Source organism: Chiloscyllium plagiosum, unplaced genomic scaffold (assembly GCF_037043375.1).
Source record: "Chiloscyllium plagiosum isolate Xiang-an unplaced genomic scaffold, Cpla_swu_hap1 HiC_scaffold_5, whole genome shotgun sequence".
NCBI classification, from domain to species: Eukaryota; Metazoa; Chordata; class Chondrichthyes; order Orectolobiformes; family Hemiscylliidae; genus Chiloscyllium; species Chiloscyllium plagiosum.
In genome coordinates, this window is record NW_028270143.1 from 98570614 (window position 1) to 98589518 (window position 18905).

General features: G+C 43.5%; 1 protein-coding gene across 3 annotated transcripts in view; it reads left to right on the forward strand.

Moving 5' to 3' along the window:
- Window positions 1–18905, forward strand: part of LOC122550087 (cAMP-responsive element modulator-like) — a 161623-nt gene that overhangs the window by 20343 nt on the left and 122375 nt on the right. For all 3 annotated transcript variants that reach the window (XM_087987531.1, XM_087987529.1, XM_087987530.1), the window contains exon 3: window positions 3241–3367. In XM_087987531.1, the coding sequence (XP_087843657.1) occupies window positions 3245–3367 (123 nt within the window). In that variant the 5' untranslated portion in view covers window positions 3241–3244. The remainder of the gene's footprint in view (window positions 1–3240; window positions 3368–18905) is intronic.

Genomic DNA, 18905 nt, shown 5'->3' on the forward strand with positions numbered 1-18905 from the left:
AGTATTCTTTAATATGTGCATACTATTTAAATTTTTTTTTTAAGAGGCTGTGTAATGAAGTTTATTTCTAGGTTTTGGGATTGCCCTTCCCAGAGAAACAATTCCAAAGTTTGTTGGATGGCTAAGTTGGTAGAATCTTTTCATACTGAAGGTAGACAGACCCCTACAGTGGAATGGGGTGATACGGACCTTCGGATCCACACTGACCCTCTGAAGAGCATCCCACCCAGACCCAACTCCATCTCTCTCTGACCCCACATTTCCCATGGCTTATCCACCCAGCCTGCATATCTCTGGACACTATGGGGAAATTTAGCATTACCAATCCACCTAACCTGCACATCTTTAGACTGTGGGAGGAAGCCAACGCAGACAGTGGGAGAATGTGCGAACTTCACACAGACAGCCACCTGAGGCTGGAATTGAACCAAGGTCCCTGGCGCTGTGTGGCAGCAATGTAACCATTACACTGCTGTGCCGCCGCTAGATTTGAAAGGTCCTCGGAAAAATAAGGTTATAAATAGCTAGTTAGTTAACCTGATGGGGGTAAAAGTGGATAACATGAAAGAGCAGAGGGTTTTGAATATTTAACTTCATAAGACATTAAAATTGCACATCAAGTAGATAGTATCAAAAGAAAGCTATGGAAAATTAAAGTTTACATTGAGGGTTAGAGAATATAAAATTCTATTCTACCAGCAAAATCACAGTTGCCATGCTGTGTGCACAATATGTATTCACGAGGCCACTGCCTGATTGTGGGGTGGGGTGGGGGAATTTCAAGAAAGACTTGGGGAAATTGTGATTGTTTTAATTAACAACAGAGATCTTTAAGCCAAAGTAATTTAAAACAGCCCATTTCCTGTGATTGTTCGAGAATAAGGGCTAAAAATATACGGTTGAAGTCTTAGGACAGACAGAAAGAGACTTTTTAGATTAGATTAGATTAGATTACATTACAGTGTGGAAATAGGCCCTTTGGCCCAACAAGTCCACACCGACCCGCCGAAGCGCAACCCACCCATACTCCTACATTTACCCCTTAACTAACACTATGGGCAATTTAGCATGGCCAATTCACCTGACCTGCAGGTCTTTGGACTGTGGGAGGAAACCGGAGCACCCAGAGGAAACCCACGCAGACACGGGGACAACGTGCAAACTCCACACAGTCGCCTGAGGCGGGAATTGAACCCGGGTCTCCGGCACTGTGAGGCAGCAGTGCTAACTGCTGTGCCACCGTGCCACCCACACAGGGGTTTTCGAACTGCCAGTATTTGAGTCATAGAATCATAGAGTCACAGTGATTAACAGCATGGAAACAGATCCTTCGGTCCAATTTGTCCATGCCGACCAGATATCCAGAATTAATCTAGTCAAATTTGCCAGCACTTGGCCATATCCCTCTAAACTTTTCCGATTCATATACCCATTCAGGCACCTTTTTTAATGTTGTAATTGTACCAGCCTCCACCACTTCTGTGGCAGCTCATTTCATATGTGCACCAGCCTTTGCATGAAAAAGTTGCCCCTTAGGTCCCTTTTTAAAACTTCCCCTCTCACCCTAAACCTATATCCTTCAGTTCTGGACTCCTCCAACCCAGGGAAAAGACCTTGTCTATTTACCCTATCCAAGCCCCTTATGATTTTATAAACTCCTTCTCAGTCCTCAATGGCCTATGACTCCCCAAGCACCGGAAGCATCCTTTTTGCAAAGATCCTGTCCAGTCATGTTGGAATTTATAGGCTTCTATGATATCCCCTCTTATTCTTATAAACTCTAGTGAATATAATCTTAACTGATCCAGTTTTTCCTTATTCTTAAGTCCTGCCATCCCAGCAGTCACTCTAGTGAACCTTAATTGCATTCCCTCCATAGCTAGAACATCCTTTCTTAGGTAAGGAAACCTCAATTGGACATAACATTCCAGATGTGGTCACAGCAAGATCCTGTACAATGCAGCAAGACATCCTGCTCCTGTACTTAAATCCTCTTGCTATAAAGGCCAACATACTTTTTGCCGCCTTCGCTGGCTGTTTCACCTGCAATGCTCACTTTTGTTGACTGATACAGAAAGATGTCCAGGTCTTGTTGCACCTCCCCCTATTCCAATCTATCACCCTTCAGGTAACAATCCGACTTCCTGTTTTCACTTCCAAAGTGAACAACCTCATTTATCCACATCGTACTTCAGTTGCCATGTATTTGCCCACTCATTCAATTTGTACAAATCACACTGAATGTGTGGTAGAGGCAGGAACCCTCAAGACAGATAAGGGTAACTTAGATGAGGACTTGAAATGCTGTAGCCATACAAGGTTATGGGCCATATGCAAGTATAGGTGAATATTTGATGACCGGCATAGACTCGGTGAGCCTAAGGTCTCCTTCCCTGCTGTGAAAACTATATCTCTATCAGCATCTTCCAAATCAATAATCTCCACCATTTAGAGCATAGGCAGCAGCTGGGTACACTGCCACGTTCAAATTCCCTGTTACATAAGATTGCATGCTGACATGGAATTATTTCTTCATGGACTCTGGGTCAAAATCCTGGAACTCCCTACCTAAATAGCACTTATAGGAGTACAGTTGCCACACGGGCTGGATTAGATAATTAATTCAATGAAAAGCAAGTAGAGGTATTGGAGCAGGATAAGCATATGGAATGATGGCTATTGCTCATCTGGAGAGTAAATTCCAACCATTCTTTGTTGTTAACAATTTGTTGTAAATTTATGTATGATATTCTGTATTGGAAACACAGAATATCATACAGAAATTATGATAAATTGTTAATAAAATTGGGAGTACAGAAGATAGGCACAATATAAACTAAACTGGACCTTCCAGAATTCCATTCACATCCTCACCCCTCCATCTCACACTCTACTACCAAATAGAATATATCTAACAGGTTTGAAAAAGAAAACTAAATGATGATTAAATGCAGATGGCATGGTGGGCTCAGTGATTAGCACTGCTGCCTCACAGCGCTAGGGACCTGGGTTTGATTCCATCCCTGGGGAACTTTCTGCGTGAAGTTTGTATGTTCTCTCCATGTCTGTATGGGTTTGCTCTTAGGAGAGTCTATATGTAGTTGATGGGCCAAATGACTTGCTTCCACACTGTAGATCTTCTATGATACAATGATTCTAATAAACCATCACTGTGTTCTGTGTACGTGATGTGAAATACTTTTGAATTGTGTGTCACTTACGATTTATTTTTCTTTTTAGACAAATGACCATGGAATCAGTAGTTGAATCTCACCAAGATGGCAGTGTAACAGATTCCGCCACAGATAGTGAATCTATCCAATTACAAGCTCAGAATTCCCAGACTCAAATCCCTACCATTGCGCAGGTAATGCAGCAATAATTGCAGTACTTGAAGAGAAGATTAAATTGTATCATCGTTTAGGTGTTACATGACATTTGCTATCTGGTAATGCAAGTTAGGCAGTAAATATGCAAGTTGTCCAGGTTGTGAGAAAGAATGTAAATTTGCAAGGACTATCATAGTAGAATCTGAGAGTTTAGTTTTGACTCTTTCCCTTATTTTATTTCTGGTACTTTTGATTTCCTGTACCAAACCTTTTGAAAACCCTCTCTTGTAGTTCAGTTCTCCCTTTCTTTCACTCTGCACTAAACATTTTTGGTTGTATCTTGGCTATCTAGGAAGACCTACGACTAGTAAGTTGAGCAGGTACGATGGGAAGAACACTAGGTAGACAGGTGGAGAAGTAAGTTGACCAGCTAGGATCCAGTTTGGGAGGGCTGAAGACATTTGTGATAAATAAGTGGCTATTTTTGCTCGATCTCTGGGCGGGTGGGTAAGTACTTAGAAACACTTGAACAAAGGTACACAGATTTTTGAAGTCTGGCTTTTTCTACCTTGCTATGATGGCAGTTAATTTTTGTTCTCTCCTTGCCCTTTTCCCTGTTGTTTTCCCTTCAGGACAAATACAGGGCTGAATTTTCTCAGTCTTTGAATGACAAGGGAAATCGTGGGCATGTTGGGAAAATACAGCAAGAGTGAAAAAACGACATTGTTGTTATTCAGAAAGACAAGCCCAGTTTTCTTCCCATTTAAGGTTTTAACAATTAGAAGAGAGGCTCAGCACTGAGCAGTGAGGGGACTGTTCATGGCATCTTTTTTATTACCTAATCTCACCTCACTTACTTGCAGGTATGCTATTTTTCCAGATACCAGAGAAAAAATAGACTGTCGAGAGTGTAGTGCTGGAAAAACACAGCCGGTCAGATTCCTGATGAAGGGCTTATGCCTGAACTGTCGATTCTCCTGCCCCTCAGATGCTGCCTAACTTGCTGAGCTTTTCCAGCACTACACCCTCGACTCTGAGCTTCAGCATCTGAAGTCCTCCCTTTCTCCTAGAAAATAGACTGTGACAATTCCAGACTCGAAAGTCAGAGTGGTAACCTGATGGCTGCAGCTTGCTCGTGTCTCCTGTAGGCTTCCATTTTGGCCAGCATTCCCCAATGTCTCAGCCCTTTTTCATTGACAGTATTTGTCTACACCTTCTGTCCACTGAGATTGGTATCAACAAACTTCTCACCATATGTTCATCTGTGTGGTACCATGATCATATAATACAGTTCAGCCCTTAAATGTCATACTTTGGAACTCACTGTCACCTTACATTACAATACTTTTGTTTGTATGATTTTCAAATGCAGGGACACCTACACATCTAATGCATCAGAACAGGGTGTATCTTTGGTCTCTTAGGTTGCTTTGTTAGTACCCACTCACTTTGCACTAGCCTGGATGATTACAGCATCTCGCTATTTAGCGCAAACAGAAAGCTAGGAAGCTTGTTATGTTTGCCAGCAATGAACAGTCAAAGTGTGGACAAAGTATGGATAAGTGCTACGTTCATGGTCAAAACCAGAGCATGTGTCAGCAGCTTACACAGCAAGCATACTATATGTGTTTGAATCAAATGGCTGCATGTGATTGTCTAAAGTGATGAGTCCTTCATTCAGTCAGGGGACTGGTCCATGTTTGGTCAAGAAGATGAAGTATCCCAAATGAATGAGTAGGAGATGCAGAGCCCAGGAAGGTGAGTAGTTTGGGGATGTGTGAGCCACTAAGGGGAGATGCTGCATGCTGTATTGAGGATGGTAGAAGAAAGGTTGGATCAGAGGTGATGAGCAGTCTGCTCCCAAAACAGCTTGTGAGGCTTTGGGATTTTTAAAGTTGGTATAAAAGAAATAGCCTGAATGGGTAGGATTAAGCTCCTATAGAACCAGGTTTTTTTTAGTTTTAGCCTTCAGTAGCAGTTGCTGCAGGGGTTTTAAAGCTGGATGTGGAAGTTATTTATTCATTCTCTGTTACTGGGAGTTCTGCTGCTGGAATTGCATGTGAAACATTCGATTTTACTGAATTTGCCTTTGCCAAGGGTGCAGTTACTGTTTGGGGAGAAAGTGAGGTCTGCAGATGCTGGAGATCAAAGTTGAAACTTTATTGCTGGAACAGCACAGCAGGTCAGGCAGCATCCAGGGAACAGGAGATTCGACGTTTCGGGCACAGGCCCTTCTTCAGTAGTTAACTAATCCGTTTTTCCATTAATTTGTCCAATAGAGTAAAGTTACTCCAATTCTTTCTTTTGTTGTTTTTTTAATTATAACCTATGTATGAAGTGTGTTTTGCTGCAAGACTGATAGTTTGACCGATTTGAATTGTATCTGGAATATAACACCTGGCACTTGTCTTTAAACTAAGAAAAGGTTAGGGTCTAGGCTATCCTCCTCACATATTTTGAAGTGGTTTGGTCTGGTCCATAACAATGCTTAAGACTGGGCTGGCATTATTTGAAACTCTGGCTGATGGGGGTTTAAGAATGGTACTCCAGTTGTGAATGCCGTAAAGTCCTGGAACTGGTGAGTTCTTCTTTGGCTGTTGAGCACAAGATTATGTGAGAAACATTGTTCAGGATCACAAAGGGAAATCATGAAAGTCTTCAAAGTGTCACTTTAAGGGAATATTCAGCCCACTATCTTGAAGTGAGAGAGAATATTTAGAACAGGATGTACAGATGTAATTCTGTCTCCATTTTTAAGTCATGCATGTTATCTTTTGTTATGTAATAGGAGAAAGTGAGGTCTGCAGATGCTGGAGATCAAAGTTGAAACTTTATTGCTGGAACAGCACAGCAGGTCAGGCAGCATCCAGGGAACAGGAGATTCGACGTTTCGGGCACAGGCCGAATCTTCCTGAAGAAGGGCCTGTGCCCGAAACGTCGAATCTCCTGTTCCCTGGATGCTGCCTGACCTGCTGTGCTGTTCCAGCAATAAAGTTTCAACTTTGTTATGTAATACTCTGATATTGTGCGTCGAGTCTGTCTTAATGGGAGGTTGCAATGAATGACAAAGTTAGTTTCATTAAAAGCTAAGTTAGTGCCTTCAGGGACTTGAATATTGTCTATTTAATAGGAACAATGTGCATTTGTCATTACAAAGCCCTAAGCTACTTTGAACCTGCCAATTCACATCAATTAATGTAATAGCTTTGGACAAAACAACATTATCTGTGCTATACCAGCAATATTTAACTTTCAAATAGCTCCAACAGAAATAAAATGAGGGGCACAGCTGATTTAAAATATAATTCCCTGATTCTGGTCTAGAGTTTGATAGATTTTTCAAAATTTGTATTAATATTCAAGTGATTGAAAATGAAATAAGTGATACCAGGATTGCTAAAACAAAATTTAGGTGAGTGACTTAGATTGAAGGAAGACAAAGTGTCAAGTGTCTCAAAGTAATAAGACATCATAAATGTCGTTTCAAAAATAGGACATTCATCCCATTGAATCTGCTCCACCATTCAATGAGAATGTGCCTGATCTGATAATCTATTCCATTTTCCTGCCTTTTCCCTATAACCTTTGATTCCCTTACTAATTAAAAATCTGTTTATTGCATCCTTCAATAAACTTAAGAAGCCAGCCTCTACAGCCCTCTGCAGTAAAGAATTCCACAGATTCACTGCCCTGAGAGAAGAAATTACTCTTCGTCTCTGTCCTAGCCAGTCAACCACCTACACTGAGATTTTGCCTGCTCAACCTCAACTCTTCCTCCCCCCCCCCCCAAGGGAAGTAATTTCTCAGCATATACCCTGTCAAGATTCTTAAGAATCTGTATCAGTAAATTGCTTAATTCCTCTAAACTCCAGTGAATTCAGGCTCAATCTACTGAACTTCTCCTCTTAATACAACCCATCCATATCTGGGATCACCCTACTGAACCTTCTCTGAACAGTTACCAATGCCCTAGATAAGGGGCCCAAAATTTCACATAATCCAAGTGCTGTCTGACTAGTGCCTTATTAAGTTTCAGCTAGACCATAGCCCACTTTGTACTCTATTCTCTTTGGAATAAAGGCCAACATCCTGTTTGCCTTCTGTATTACCTGTTGAACGTATGTGCTTTTTTTGTGGTTCATGCACTAGGACGACCCCCAAATGCACCAGCAGCAACTTTCTACAGTTTTTTTCCCCCTAATATTCAGCTCTTCCAGTCTTCTTGGCAAAGTGCATAACCTACATTTTCCCATATTTAGATTCCATCCAACCTTTTACCCAATTACTTGTATATAAGAAGGTATATACAAGGAGATCTCACATATGTAGGAATGAAAGGGTTATAATGTAGGGGATTTTAACTTTCTAACTGTAGACTGGAGCTGCCATACTCTTAAGGGCTTGGATGAAGATGAATTTAAGACTATGTAAGAAAATGTTCTTAATCAGTATGTGGATGTACTTCCTAGAGAGAGCAAAACTTGACCTTCTCTTGTAAAATACGATAGGGCAAGTGACTGAGGTGGCAATGGGGGAGCACTTTGGAGGCAAGTGATCATAATTCTATTCGTTTTAAAACCATTATAGAGAAGGATGTTCCTGTCTAAAAGTTAAAGTTCTAATTTGGATCAAGGCCAATTTTGACCGTATAAGGCAGGAACTTTCAAAAGATGATTGTGGGAGGCTGTTCGCAGGTAGGGGGAAGGTTGAAAATTGGGACGCCTTCAAAAATGAGATACTGAGAGTTCAGAGACAGTATGTTCCTGTTATTGCAAAGGGAATGGTTGTTAGATGTCAGGAATGCTGGATGAGTAGAAAAACTGTGGCTCTGGTCAAGAAAACGAAGGAGGCATATGTCAGGTATAGACAGCTAAAATTGAGTGAATCCGGCGAGGAGTATAAGGGAAGTAGGTATATACTTAAGAGGGAAATCTGGAGGGCAAAAAGGGGACATGAGAGAGCCTTGGCAAGTAGGGTTAAGGAGAATCCAAATAGATTTTGTAAGTACATTAAAGGCAAAAGAGTAACTAGGGAGAGAATAGGGGTCCTGTATCTGTGGAACCACATATGCGTGAGATATTTGCATCAGTATTTACTGTGGAGAAGGACGTGGAAGCTATGGAATTTGGAGAAATAAATAGTGATGTCTTGAAAAGTGTCCATATTTCAGAAGAGGAGTTGTTGGAGTCAAAACGCATAAAAGTAGATAAATTCGTGGGACCTGATCAGGCGTATCCCAGACCTTTGAGGGAAGCTAGAGAAGAGATTGCTGGACCCCTTGCTGAGATAGTGAGTCAAAAGGTGTGGCCTGGAAAAGCTTATGTTTGAAATGCCGACTCTCCTGTTCCTCAGATGCTGCCTGACCTGCTGTGCTTTTCCACTGCCACACTTTCTAACTCTGATCTCTAGCATCTACAGTCCTCACTTTCTTCCCCTTGCTGAAATACTTGTATCATTGACAGCCACGGATGAAATGCCGAAAGACTGGATGTTAGGTAAGAAAGGTAGTAAGGAAAATCCAGGGAACTACTGACCAGTGAGCCTGATGTCACTGGTGGGTAAGGTGTTGGAGGAGATTCGGAGAGACAGGATTTACGTGAATTTTGAATGGCAAGGATTGATTTGGGATAGGCAACGTTACTTTGTGTGTGGGGAAATTGTGTCTCACTAACTTGATTGAGTATTTTGAAGAGGTGACAAAGAAGATTAATGAAGGCAGAGCAGTGGATGTGATCCATATGGACTTCAGCAAAATGTTTGATAAGGTTTGGTATGGTAGACTGATTAGCAAGGTTAGATCGCATGGAAGCTGGGGGAGCTAGCCAATTGGATACAAACTGGCTTGAAGGTAGGAGACAGAGCATGCTGGTTGAGGGTTGTTTTTCGGACTGGAGGCTTGTAACCGGTAGTGTGCCAGAAAGATCGGTGCTGGGTCCACTGCTTTTTGTCATTATATAAATTATTTGGATGTGAATATTGTAGGTATGGTTAGTAAGTTTGAAGCTTGCCTTCATTGGTCAGAATATTGAATGTAGGAGTTAGGCTGTCATGTTGTGGCTGTACAGGACATTGGTGAGGCCACTTTTAGAATACTATGTATGAATCTGGTTGCCCTGCTATTGGAAAGGTATTGTTAAACTTGAGAGGGTGGAGAAAAGATTTACAAGGTTGTTGCCGGCATTGCAGGGTTTGAGCTAAAGGGAGAGGCTGAAGAGACTGGGGCATTTTTCTCTGGAGTGTTAATGGCTGACAGGTGACCTTAAAGGGGTTTAGATAAGGTGGATAGCCAAGATCTTTTTTCCAGGGTAGAGGAGTCCAAAACTAGAGTGCATAGGTTTAAGGTGAGAGGGGAACGATTCAAAAGGGACCTGATGAGCAGCTGTTTACGCAGAGGTTGGTGCGTGTCTGAAAAGAACTACCAGAAGAGGTGGTGAAGCTGGTAAAATTACAACATTTGAAAGGCATCTGGATGGTACATAAATAGAAAGGTTCAGAGAGATATGGGCCATACACGGACAAATGGGACTAGTTTAGTTTAGGAAACCTGGTTGGCGTGGACAAGTTGGACCGAATAGCCTTTTCTGTGCTGTATAACTCTGATACTTAACCTGTCTATATCCCTCTGCAAACTCTTTGTCATCTTCAAATTTGCATTCCCGTCTATGTTTGTGACATCACCAATCTTGGGTATAGTGCCTTCACTTTCCGCATTCAAGTCAATACTTTATATTGTAAATAAGTTATAGCCTTGGCACTGATCCGTGCAGCACTCCACTAGCTTTCCTGAAAACTCCCCCTTATTCCCAAATTTTCTCCCCTTATATAGTCATAGGGGTCTACAGCACAGAAAAAGGCACCCAGGCCCATATAGTCTGCACTGGTCAAAACCAGCCATCTACCTATTCTAATTCCAATATCCAGCACTTGGCTCATAGCTTTCTATGCTTTGGTATCACAAGTGCACATCTAAATGCTTCTTAAATGCTTTAAGGGTTTCTGCCTCTACCACCCTTAAAGACGGTGAGTTCCAGATTCCCACCACCCTCTGGGTGAAAACATTTTTTGTTACATCCCCTCTGACCCTAAATCTATGTTCCCTAGTCACTGAGCCCTCCACCAACTGGAAAAGTTTAATCCTGTCCCCCTCATAACTTTATACATCTCAATCATGTCCCTGTAGGTCTCCTGTAACTCTGAGGAAAACAATCCTAGCCTATCCAGTCTCTGTTCACAACTAAATCTCTTCTGCCTGGGTATCTTGGTAAATCTTCTCTGCATTCTCTCCAGTGCAGTCACATCTGTCTTATAATATTGATTCTGGAACAGCTCACAGTACTCTCGCTGTGGTTTAATGAACTTTTTATACAATTCTGGCACGGATCCCTGCCCCTAAAACCTGTGCCTCGGCTAATAAAGGTATGAATCCCATAGGCTCTATTAACCACTCAGCCAATCTGACCAACCTGTCTATAACCTACTGTAACCTAAGGCTATCCTCCCCGTTATTTATCATCCCACTTAATGATCAATCCTACTATGTTCAAGGCTAATTTTTTTCTATATACCACAGACAGCAAGGGCCCAAACACTGGTACATGTGGAATCCTGGTGGATGCAGGTTTGCAGTCACACAAACATTCCTCAAAGATCATCCTATGCATCTTGCAACTCAGTCAAATGTTGATCTATTTCAACAAGTTTCCTTGGATCTCATGGGCTCTTCTCTTTCCATCAGTCTCCCATACGGGAACTTATCAAAAGTCTTGCTAAACTCTAAATAGACTGCATTGAATGCATCATCCTTATTTACACAACTGGTTACATCTTCAAAAAATTAAATCGGGTTGGTCAGACATAACCACCTCTTAATAAAACCATGCTGACTATTAGCCAATCCTCACGCGTGCTAGTATACTACCCCAGCACTACTCTTACTTAGTAGCCTTGTGTAGTACATTATCAAATGACTTCTGGAAAATGAAATATGTAACACCCACTGTTTCCCCTTTATTAAATATGCAACAGTGATGCAGATGTTGGATAAAACAGCCATTTTGAGTGTGGTGACCCTTTGTGAGAATGGAATGCAGCTGGGAAATGGTCGTACTTATGTTGAGTACCTCTTTATCTGTTCTGCTTGTTAGTTCCTCAAAGAATTCAAGTAAATTTGTCAGGAATGATCTTTCCTTCATGAAGCCATGCTGGCTATATTTGATTAATTATGTATTTATAAATGCCTGGTTATTATATCATTTTAACTAGATACCAGCATCTTCCCATGGACAGATGTTAAGCGAACTGACTTTTTAAAAAAATTCCCTTTTTGGATAATGGTAATGATAATGCAAATTGGTAGTTTTCCAATACTCTGGCACTTATCCTAAATCTAAGATTCTTGTAAAGTTATTATCAGTGCATCTACTGTCTCTGTAACTACTTTTTATGATGCATCTCAACAGGTGCAAGTCTTTAGCCTCATTAGTTTCCATAAAACTTTTCCCTCCAGTGATGCTAACTGTATTTATTTCCTTTCCCCTTTTTACCACTTGATTATTGATTTATTTTTGGAATGAGGCAAAGTATTTATTCAACTCCCCGGCCACTTCCTCATTCTGGAATGTTCCCACGCACACTTTGGCCACTCTCTTCACTTTCGTATCTGTAAAGAAGTTGCTACTGCCTGTCTTGACACTATTTGCAAATCAACCCTCATAGCTTATTTTTACTTTTTTTTTGTAGTTTTTTTTTTCAAACTACCCAAAAACAAATGTTATGGACCAGGCCAGATCCCCTCAAACACTTCAAGAGGGTAACCCAGACCCTAACTTTGCTAGTTGCTTTAAGCGGATGTAAAGTGGATATTCCAGGAGAGAATCATCTGGTCAAACCACATAGTTTTAAACAAAACCAAATTTATTTACAAGATTACTGAAGGGAACACGAACAACAGAGAACAAAATACAGAATAACTTAAACCACTCTGAAAACCCAACATTTCACCTCAACTTAATAATGCTGTTCCAAATACTTGCAACAATTCCCATAAATATCCCTTGGCAGAGACGGTAAAATCAAACACAAGTTCTTTCAGGATAGAAGTCGGAGAGAGAGTACGATCCTGAACCTATTTCTGGGTCCAGCAGCTTTTCCATGACTAAAGAAAAACCAAACCAGAGAAAAGCTGAGCTTGGATAACTGGCCACACCCCTTTCATTGTACAAGTGTTTTTTTAAACTTGAAAACCTGCCTGAGGCAGTCTCTGTTAGCTATTATCAACTTGGCCCTAAAACCCTTCACTTCCAGTCTTTTCAGAGTTTGTGTCGTTTCTGACCTTTCTGGGGGAAAAAAAAACATAGAGAGCGGTAGATATGATCTATATGGACAAGGTTCCCCATGGGAGACTGATTAGCAAGGTTAGATCTCATGGAACACAGGGAGAAGTAGCCATTTGGATACATAACTGGCTCAAAGGTAGAAGACAGATATTGAGTACAGGAGTTGGGAGGTCATGTTGCGGCTGTACAGGACATTGGTTAGGCCACTGTTGGAATATTGCATGCAATTCCGGTCTCCTTCCTATCGGAAAGATGTTGTGAAACTTGAAAAGGTTCAGAAAAGATTTACAAGGACGTTGCTAGGGTTGGAGGGTTTGAGCTATAGGGAGAGGCTGAACAGGCTGGGCTGTTTTCCCTGGAGTGTGGAAGGCTGAGGGGTGACCTTATAGAGGTTTACAAAATTATGAGGGGCATAGATAGGGTAAATAGACAAAGTCTTTTCCCTGGAGTTGGGGAGTCCAGAAGGGCATAGGTTTAGGGTGAGAGGGGAAAGATATAAAAGAGACCTAAGGGGCAACTTTTTCACAGAGGGTGGTACGTGTATGGAATGAGTTGCCAGAGGAAGTGGTGGAGGCTGGTACAATTGCAACATTTAAGAGGCATTTGGATGGATATATGAATAGGAAGGGTTTGGAGGGATATGGGCTGGGTGCTGGCATGTGGGACTAGATTGGGTTGGGATATATTGTTGGCATGGACGGGTTGGACCAAAGGATCTGTTTCCATGCTGTACATCTCTATGACTGTATGATAGCATAACCTTGCTAAAGGAACAGCTTTGTCACGTAACCTAATCCTCTCGTTTACCACTAATTTTTAGCACCTTGTCTTCATTTCCCTGATTAACCATGATTGGTTTATCGCATACTGTGGGGGCCTACAGACTCTTTCTCACCAGTGTTGTCTTCTACTTGTTATTTCTTACCTTCACCCATATATATTTTACATCTTCCAACCCAAGATTATTTCTTCCTATCATTTTTATTCCATTTTATGCTAATAATGCTACCCTTACATTCTTTCTATCTGTCCTTTCAAAAAGTCACATATCCCTGAATATTTGGCTTCCAGCTTTTATCTCCTTGTAACTATGCCTTTATAATGGCTATCAAATCACATGAACTAACCTATAATTATGCAGTTCATTCATTTGTTTTGTTATGAAGTAAAGAGCCATTTATTTTGCTTTTTATCATTTTACTGTTTTTCTATGTTTGTGCATTTGGTCCTAACCCACTCTGAGAATCAGTATCGAAATAGCTGCCTATTATGCTGCCATTTGCTTTGTAAGTCGACATTTCCCCTCTTCTCAAAACCCACACTTATTCCCTCTAATATATTCCCTCTAATATATTCAATGATTCTGAAGAAGATAGATTTTATAGTAGCTTTAGAAATGGTGTTTTAGGTCTCAATTGTGGTAAGGATTTGTGTAGTTGGGTAGAGTATGATTAATGTGATACAGTCTTAAAAGTGAACAATGAAGAATCTGACCAATTAGTTTCTTTCTATAGTTAGAAAAAATATTAAGTGGTCTGCAGAAATAACAATCACAATGGATGGGCTTAACACAGTGACTGGATCAGTGGTGCTGGAAGAGCACAGCAATTCAGGCAGCATCCGAAGACAGGCAAAATCGACGTTTCGGGCAAAAGCCCTTCATCAGGAATAAAGGCAGAGAGCCTGAAGCGTGGAGAGATAAGCTAGAGGAGGGTGGGGGTGGGGAGAGAGTGGCATAGAGTACAATAGGTCAGTGGGGAAGGAGATGAAGGTGATAGGTCAGGGAGGAGAGGGTGGAGTGGATAGGTGGAAAAGGAGCTGGGCAGGTCGGACAAGTCCGGACAGGTCAGGGGATCGAGTTGCTGGAGGTTAGAAGCTAGGATGAGGTGGGGGAAGGGGAAATGAGGAAACTGTTGAAATCCACATTGATGCCCTGGGGTTGAAGTGTTCCGAGGCGGAAGATGAGGCGTTCTTCCTCCAGGTGTCTGGTGGTGAGGGAGCGGCAGTGGAGGAGGCCCAGCACCTCCATATCCTCGGCAGAGTGGGAGGGGGAGTTGAAATGTTGAGCCACTGGGCGATTTGGTTGATTGGTGCGGGTGTCTCGGAGATGTTCCCTAAAGCGCTCTGCTAGGAGGCGCCCAGTCTCCCCAATGTAGAGGAGACTGCATCGGGAGCAACGGATACAATAGATGATATTAGTGGATGTGCAGGTAAAACTTTGATGGATGTGGAAAGCTCCTTTGGGGCCTTGGATAGAGGTGAGGGAGGAGGTGTGGGCGCAGGTTTTACAGTTCCTGCGGTGGCAGGGGAAAGTGCCAGGATGGGAGGGTGGGTCGTAGGGGGGCGTGGACCTGACCAGGTAGTCACGGAGGGAACGGTCTTTGCGGAAGGCGGAGAGGGGTGGGGAGGGAAATATATCCCTGGTGGTAGGGTCGGTTTGGAGGTGGTGGAAATGTCGGCGGATGATTTGGTTTATGCGAAGGTTGGTAGGGTGGAAGGTGAGCACCAGGGGCGTTCTGTCCTTGTTGCAGTTGGAGGGGTTGGGTCTGAGGGCGGAGGTGCGGGATGTGGATGAGATGCGTTGGAGGGCAACTTTAACCACGTGGGAAGGGAAATTGCGGTCTCTAAAGAAGGAGGCCATCTGGTGTGTTCTATGGTGGAACCGCTCCTCCTGGGAGCAGATACGGCGGAGGCGGAGGAATTGGGAATACGGGATGGACCTGGGAGCAGATACGGCGGAGGCGGAGGAATTGGGAATACCCGTATTCCCAATTCCTCCGCCTCCGCCGTATCTGCTCCCAGGAGGAGCGGTTCCACCATAGAACACACCAGATGGCCTCCTTCTTTAGAGACCGCAATTTCCCTTCCCACGTGGTTAAAGATGCCTTCCAACGCATCTCATCCACATCCCGCACCTCCGCCCTCAGACCCAACCCCTCCAACCGCAACAAGGACAGAACGCCCCTGGTGCTCACCTTCCACCCTACCAACCTTCGCATAAACCAAATCATCCGCCGACATTTCCGCCACCTCCAAACCGACCCCACCACCAGGGATATATTTCCCTCACCACCCCTCTCCGCCTTCCGCAAAGACCGTTCCCTCCGTGACTACCTGGTCAGGTCCACGCCCCCCTACGACCCACCCTCCCATCCTGGCACTTTCCCCTGCCACCGCAGGAACTGTAAAACCTGCGCCCACACCTCCTCCCTCACCTCTATCCAAGGCCCCAAAGGAGCTTTCCACATCCATCAAAGTTTTACCTGCACATCCACTAATATCATCTATTGTATCACTTGCTCCCGATGCGGTCTCCTCTACATTGGGGAGACTGGGCGCCTCCTAGCAGAGCGCTTTAGGGAACATCTCCGAGACACCCGCACCAATCAACCAAACCGCCCCGTGGCTCAACATTTCAACTCCCCCTCCCACTCTGCCGAGGATATGGAGGTGCTGGGCCTCCTCCACCGCCGCTCCCTCACCACCAGACGCCTGGAGGAAGAACGCCTCATCTTCCGCCTCGGAACACTTCAACCCCAGGGCATTAATGTGGATTTCAACAGTTTCCTCATTTCCCCTTCCCCCACCTCATCCTAGCTTCTAACCTCCAGCAACTCGATCCCCTGACCTGTCCGGACTTGTCCGACCTGCCCAGCTCCTTTTCCACCTATCCACTCCACCCTCTCCTCCCTGACCTATCACCTTCATCTCCTTCCCCACTGACCTATTGTACTCTATGCCACTCTCTCCCCACCCCCACCCTCCTCTAGCTTATCTCTCCACGCTTCAGGCTCTCTGCCTTTATTCCTGATGAAGGGCTTTTGCCCGAAACGTCGATTTTGCCTGTCTTCGGATGCTGCCTGAATTGCTGTGCTCTTCCAGCACCACTGGTCCAGAATCTGGTTTCCAGCATCTGCAATCATTGTTTTTAACACAGTGACTGTATTGTACATGGACATTAGGATAGCCTCTGACAAGGTATCATGAGATTACTGGAGGAGACTTACGGTTAAAGTGATAGTGGACGCTTTGAGACTTCAACCGCAAATCAGAACCTTCTAATTTTTAATCTGTGTCAGTAAACTATGCAGGAATGATTGCTGGTTTGGGTCTAGACCTAGCAGGAGCAATATAAAAATTGTAGAGGTCATGAATGATTCTTTTGAAGACTAAGTTGAAGTGCAAAGGGATATTGACAGCAATAATTGCACTGAGACATGATGTTTTAATGCAAAATACACTAAAGCATTTCACATTTTTCAACAATTTAGCATTACAATGTATGATGCAATAGATGGCCAAAATGCTTGTTGATGAAGCAGGTTTGAGGAACGTGTTGAAAGAGAGGAGAAATGTGAAGAGGTTAGAAAAGGAAATTCTAGACTTCTGCTGAAATAATGGCTGACAATGGTGGGGATATGCAAATCAGATGTGTGGGAGGCCACAATTGGAGCACTGCAAAGACCTAGGAGTGGTTCAGGAGTGGACAGATTGTAGATCAAGAGAGAGCTGAGGTACTGGAAGGATTTTGACAGAAGGTTGAGAATTATAATTCTGGACTAGAAGTCAATGCAGAGAACTGGCTATTAATAGGGAAGATTTTGTGTTGAAATTTCATGTAAGTTGTTTAAAAACATCAGTTGTTACTTGAGTGGAACTGGGTATTGGTTCACAACATTACTTAAGGTTGATAAAGTTGCAAAAGAACTGAGTTTTACTTTCAGCAGGAAGAGGTAAAGAAAATAAAAGGCACGAGGTAATGAAGAGCAGTGCTCAAGTAAGCCATGAAGTGGCAAAGTTTGCAAACACGCTGCCAAGCATTGTCTCTTTAAATGAGGCTATGTGCTGTGTGTGGTTGTGAAAAAAATGTTTAAATGGTTCATGCGATTAAATATATTGCCCATGCACTTTAATAGAAAAGGAAATTGAAATAACTCCATCAAGTCGCCCTTTATTTACATCTCCATAGTTCTTGACACTGGTCTAGCGAGCACAGAGCTAACTCCTAGAGTGAGCATAACCTTTGATGCTCCTGTTTATTTCTGTCAGCCAGGGCTCCCTGGTTGGATCAGGTTAACAGCTCCAATCAGGGAATTCATGTTCTATGAGGTCTACCTGGCTGATCTCATTCCAATCAGTGCAGAAATATCAACAGGTTCATTTAATTTCCAAGCCGCTCCTCAGTTTGAGTACTGTGTGATCTATTGCAACTGACAAGATAAGTAATAGGGCAGAATTAGGCTTTTCAGCCCCTTGAGACTGCTCTACCATTCAACAGGGTCATAACTGATTGTGTTTTGAAATCCACATTCCCCATCTACCCCAATAAAGCTCCTGCTTGATGAGAATATATCTACTTCTGTCTTCAGAATATTCAATGACCCCACCTCCACCACCTTCTGAGGCAGGGGTTTCCAAAGTTGCAGAACGCTCTGAGAGAAAACTTCATTTTTGTCTTTGTCATGCGAGGGTGACCCCTGAATTTAAAACTGTATTCCCACATTCTGATCAGACCCACAAGGGGAAATGTTTTGTCCATGTTGAAACTTTATTGCTGGAACAGCACAGCAGGTCAGGCAGCATCCAGGGTACAGGAGATTCGACGTTTCGGGCACAGGCCCTTCTTCAGGAATGAGCAGAGAATGTTCAGCAGGAGAAGATAAAAGGTAGGGAGGAGGGACTTGGAGGAGGGGCGTTGGAAATGTGATAGGTGGAAAGAGGTCAAGGTGAGGGTGATAGGTCGGAGTAGGATGGAGGCGGAGAGGTCAAGAAGAAGACTGCAGGTCAGGAAGGCGGTGCCGGGCTGGAGGGATTCGGCTGAGACAAGGTGGGGGGAGGGGGGATGAAGAAACTGGTGAAGTCCAAGTTCATCCCCTGTGGTTGGAGGGTTCCCAGTCGGAAGATAAGACGCTCCTCCTCCGACCGTCGGGTTGTTGTGGTTTGGCGGTGGATGAGTCCAATGACCTGCATATCCTCGGTGGAGTGGGAGGGGGAGTTGAAATGCTGTGCTACAGGGTGGTTGGGTTGGTTCATCCGGGTGGCCCAGAGGTGCTCTCTGAATCGCTCCGCAAGTAAGCTGCCTGTCTCCCCAATATAGAGGAGGCCACACCGGCTGCAGCGGATGCAGTAGATGATGTGGGTGGAGGTGCAGGTGAATCTGTGGCGGATATGGAAGTTTCCTTTGGGGCCTTTGAGAGAAGTGAGGGGGGAGGTGTGGGCGCAAGTGTTGCACCTCCTGCGG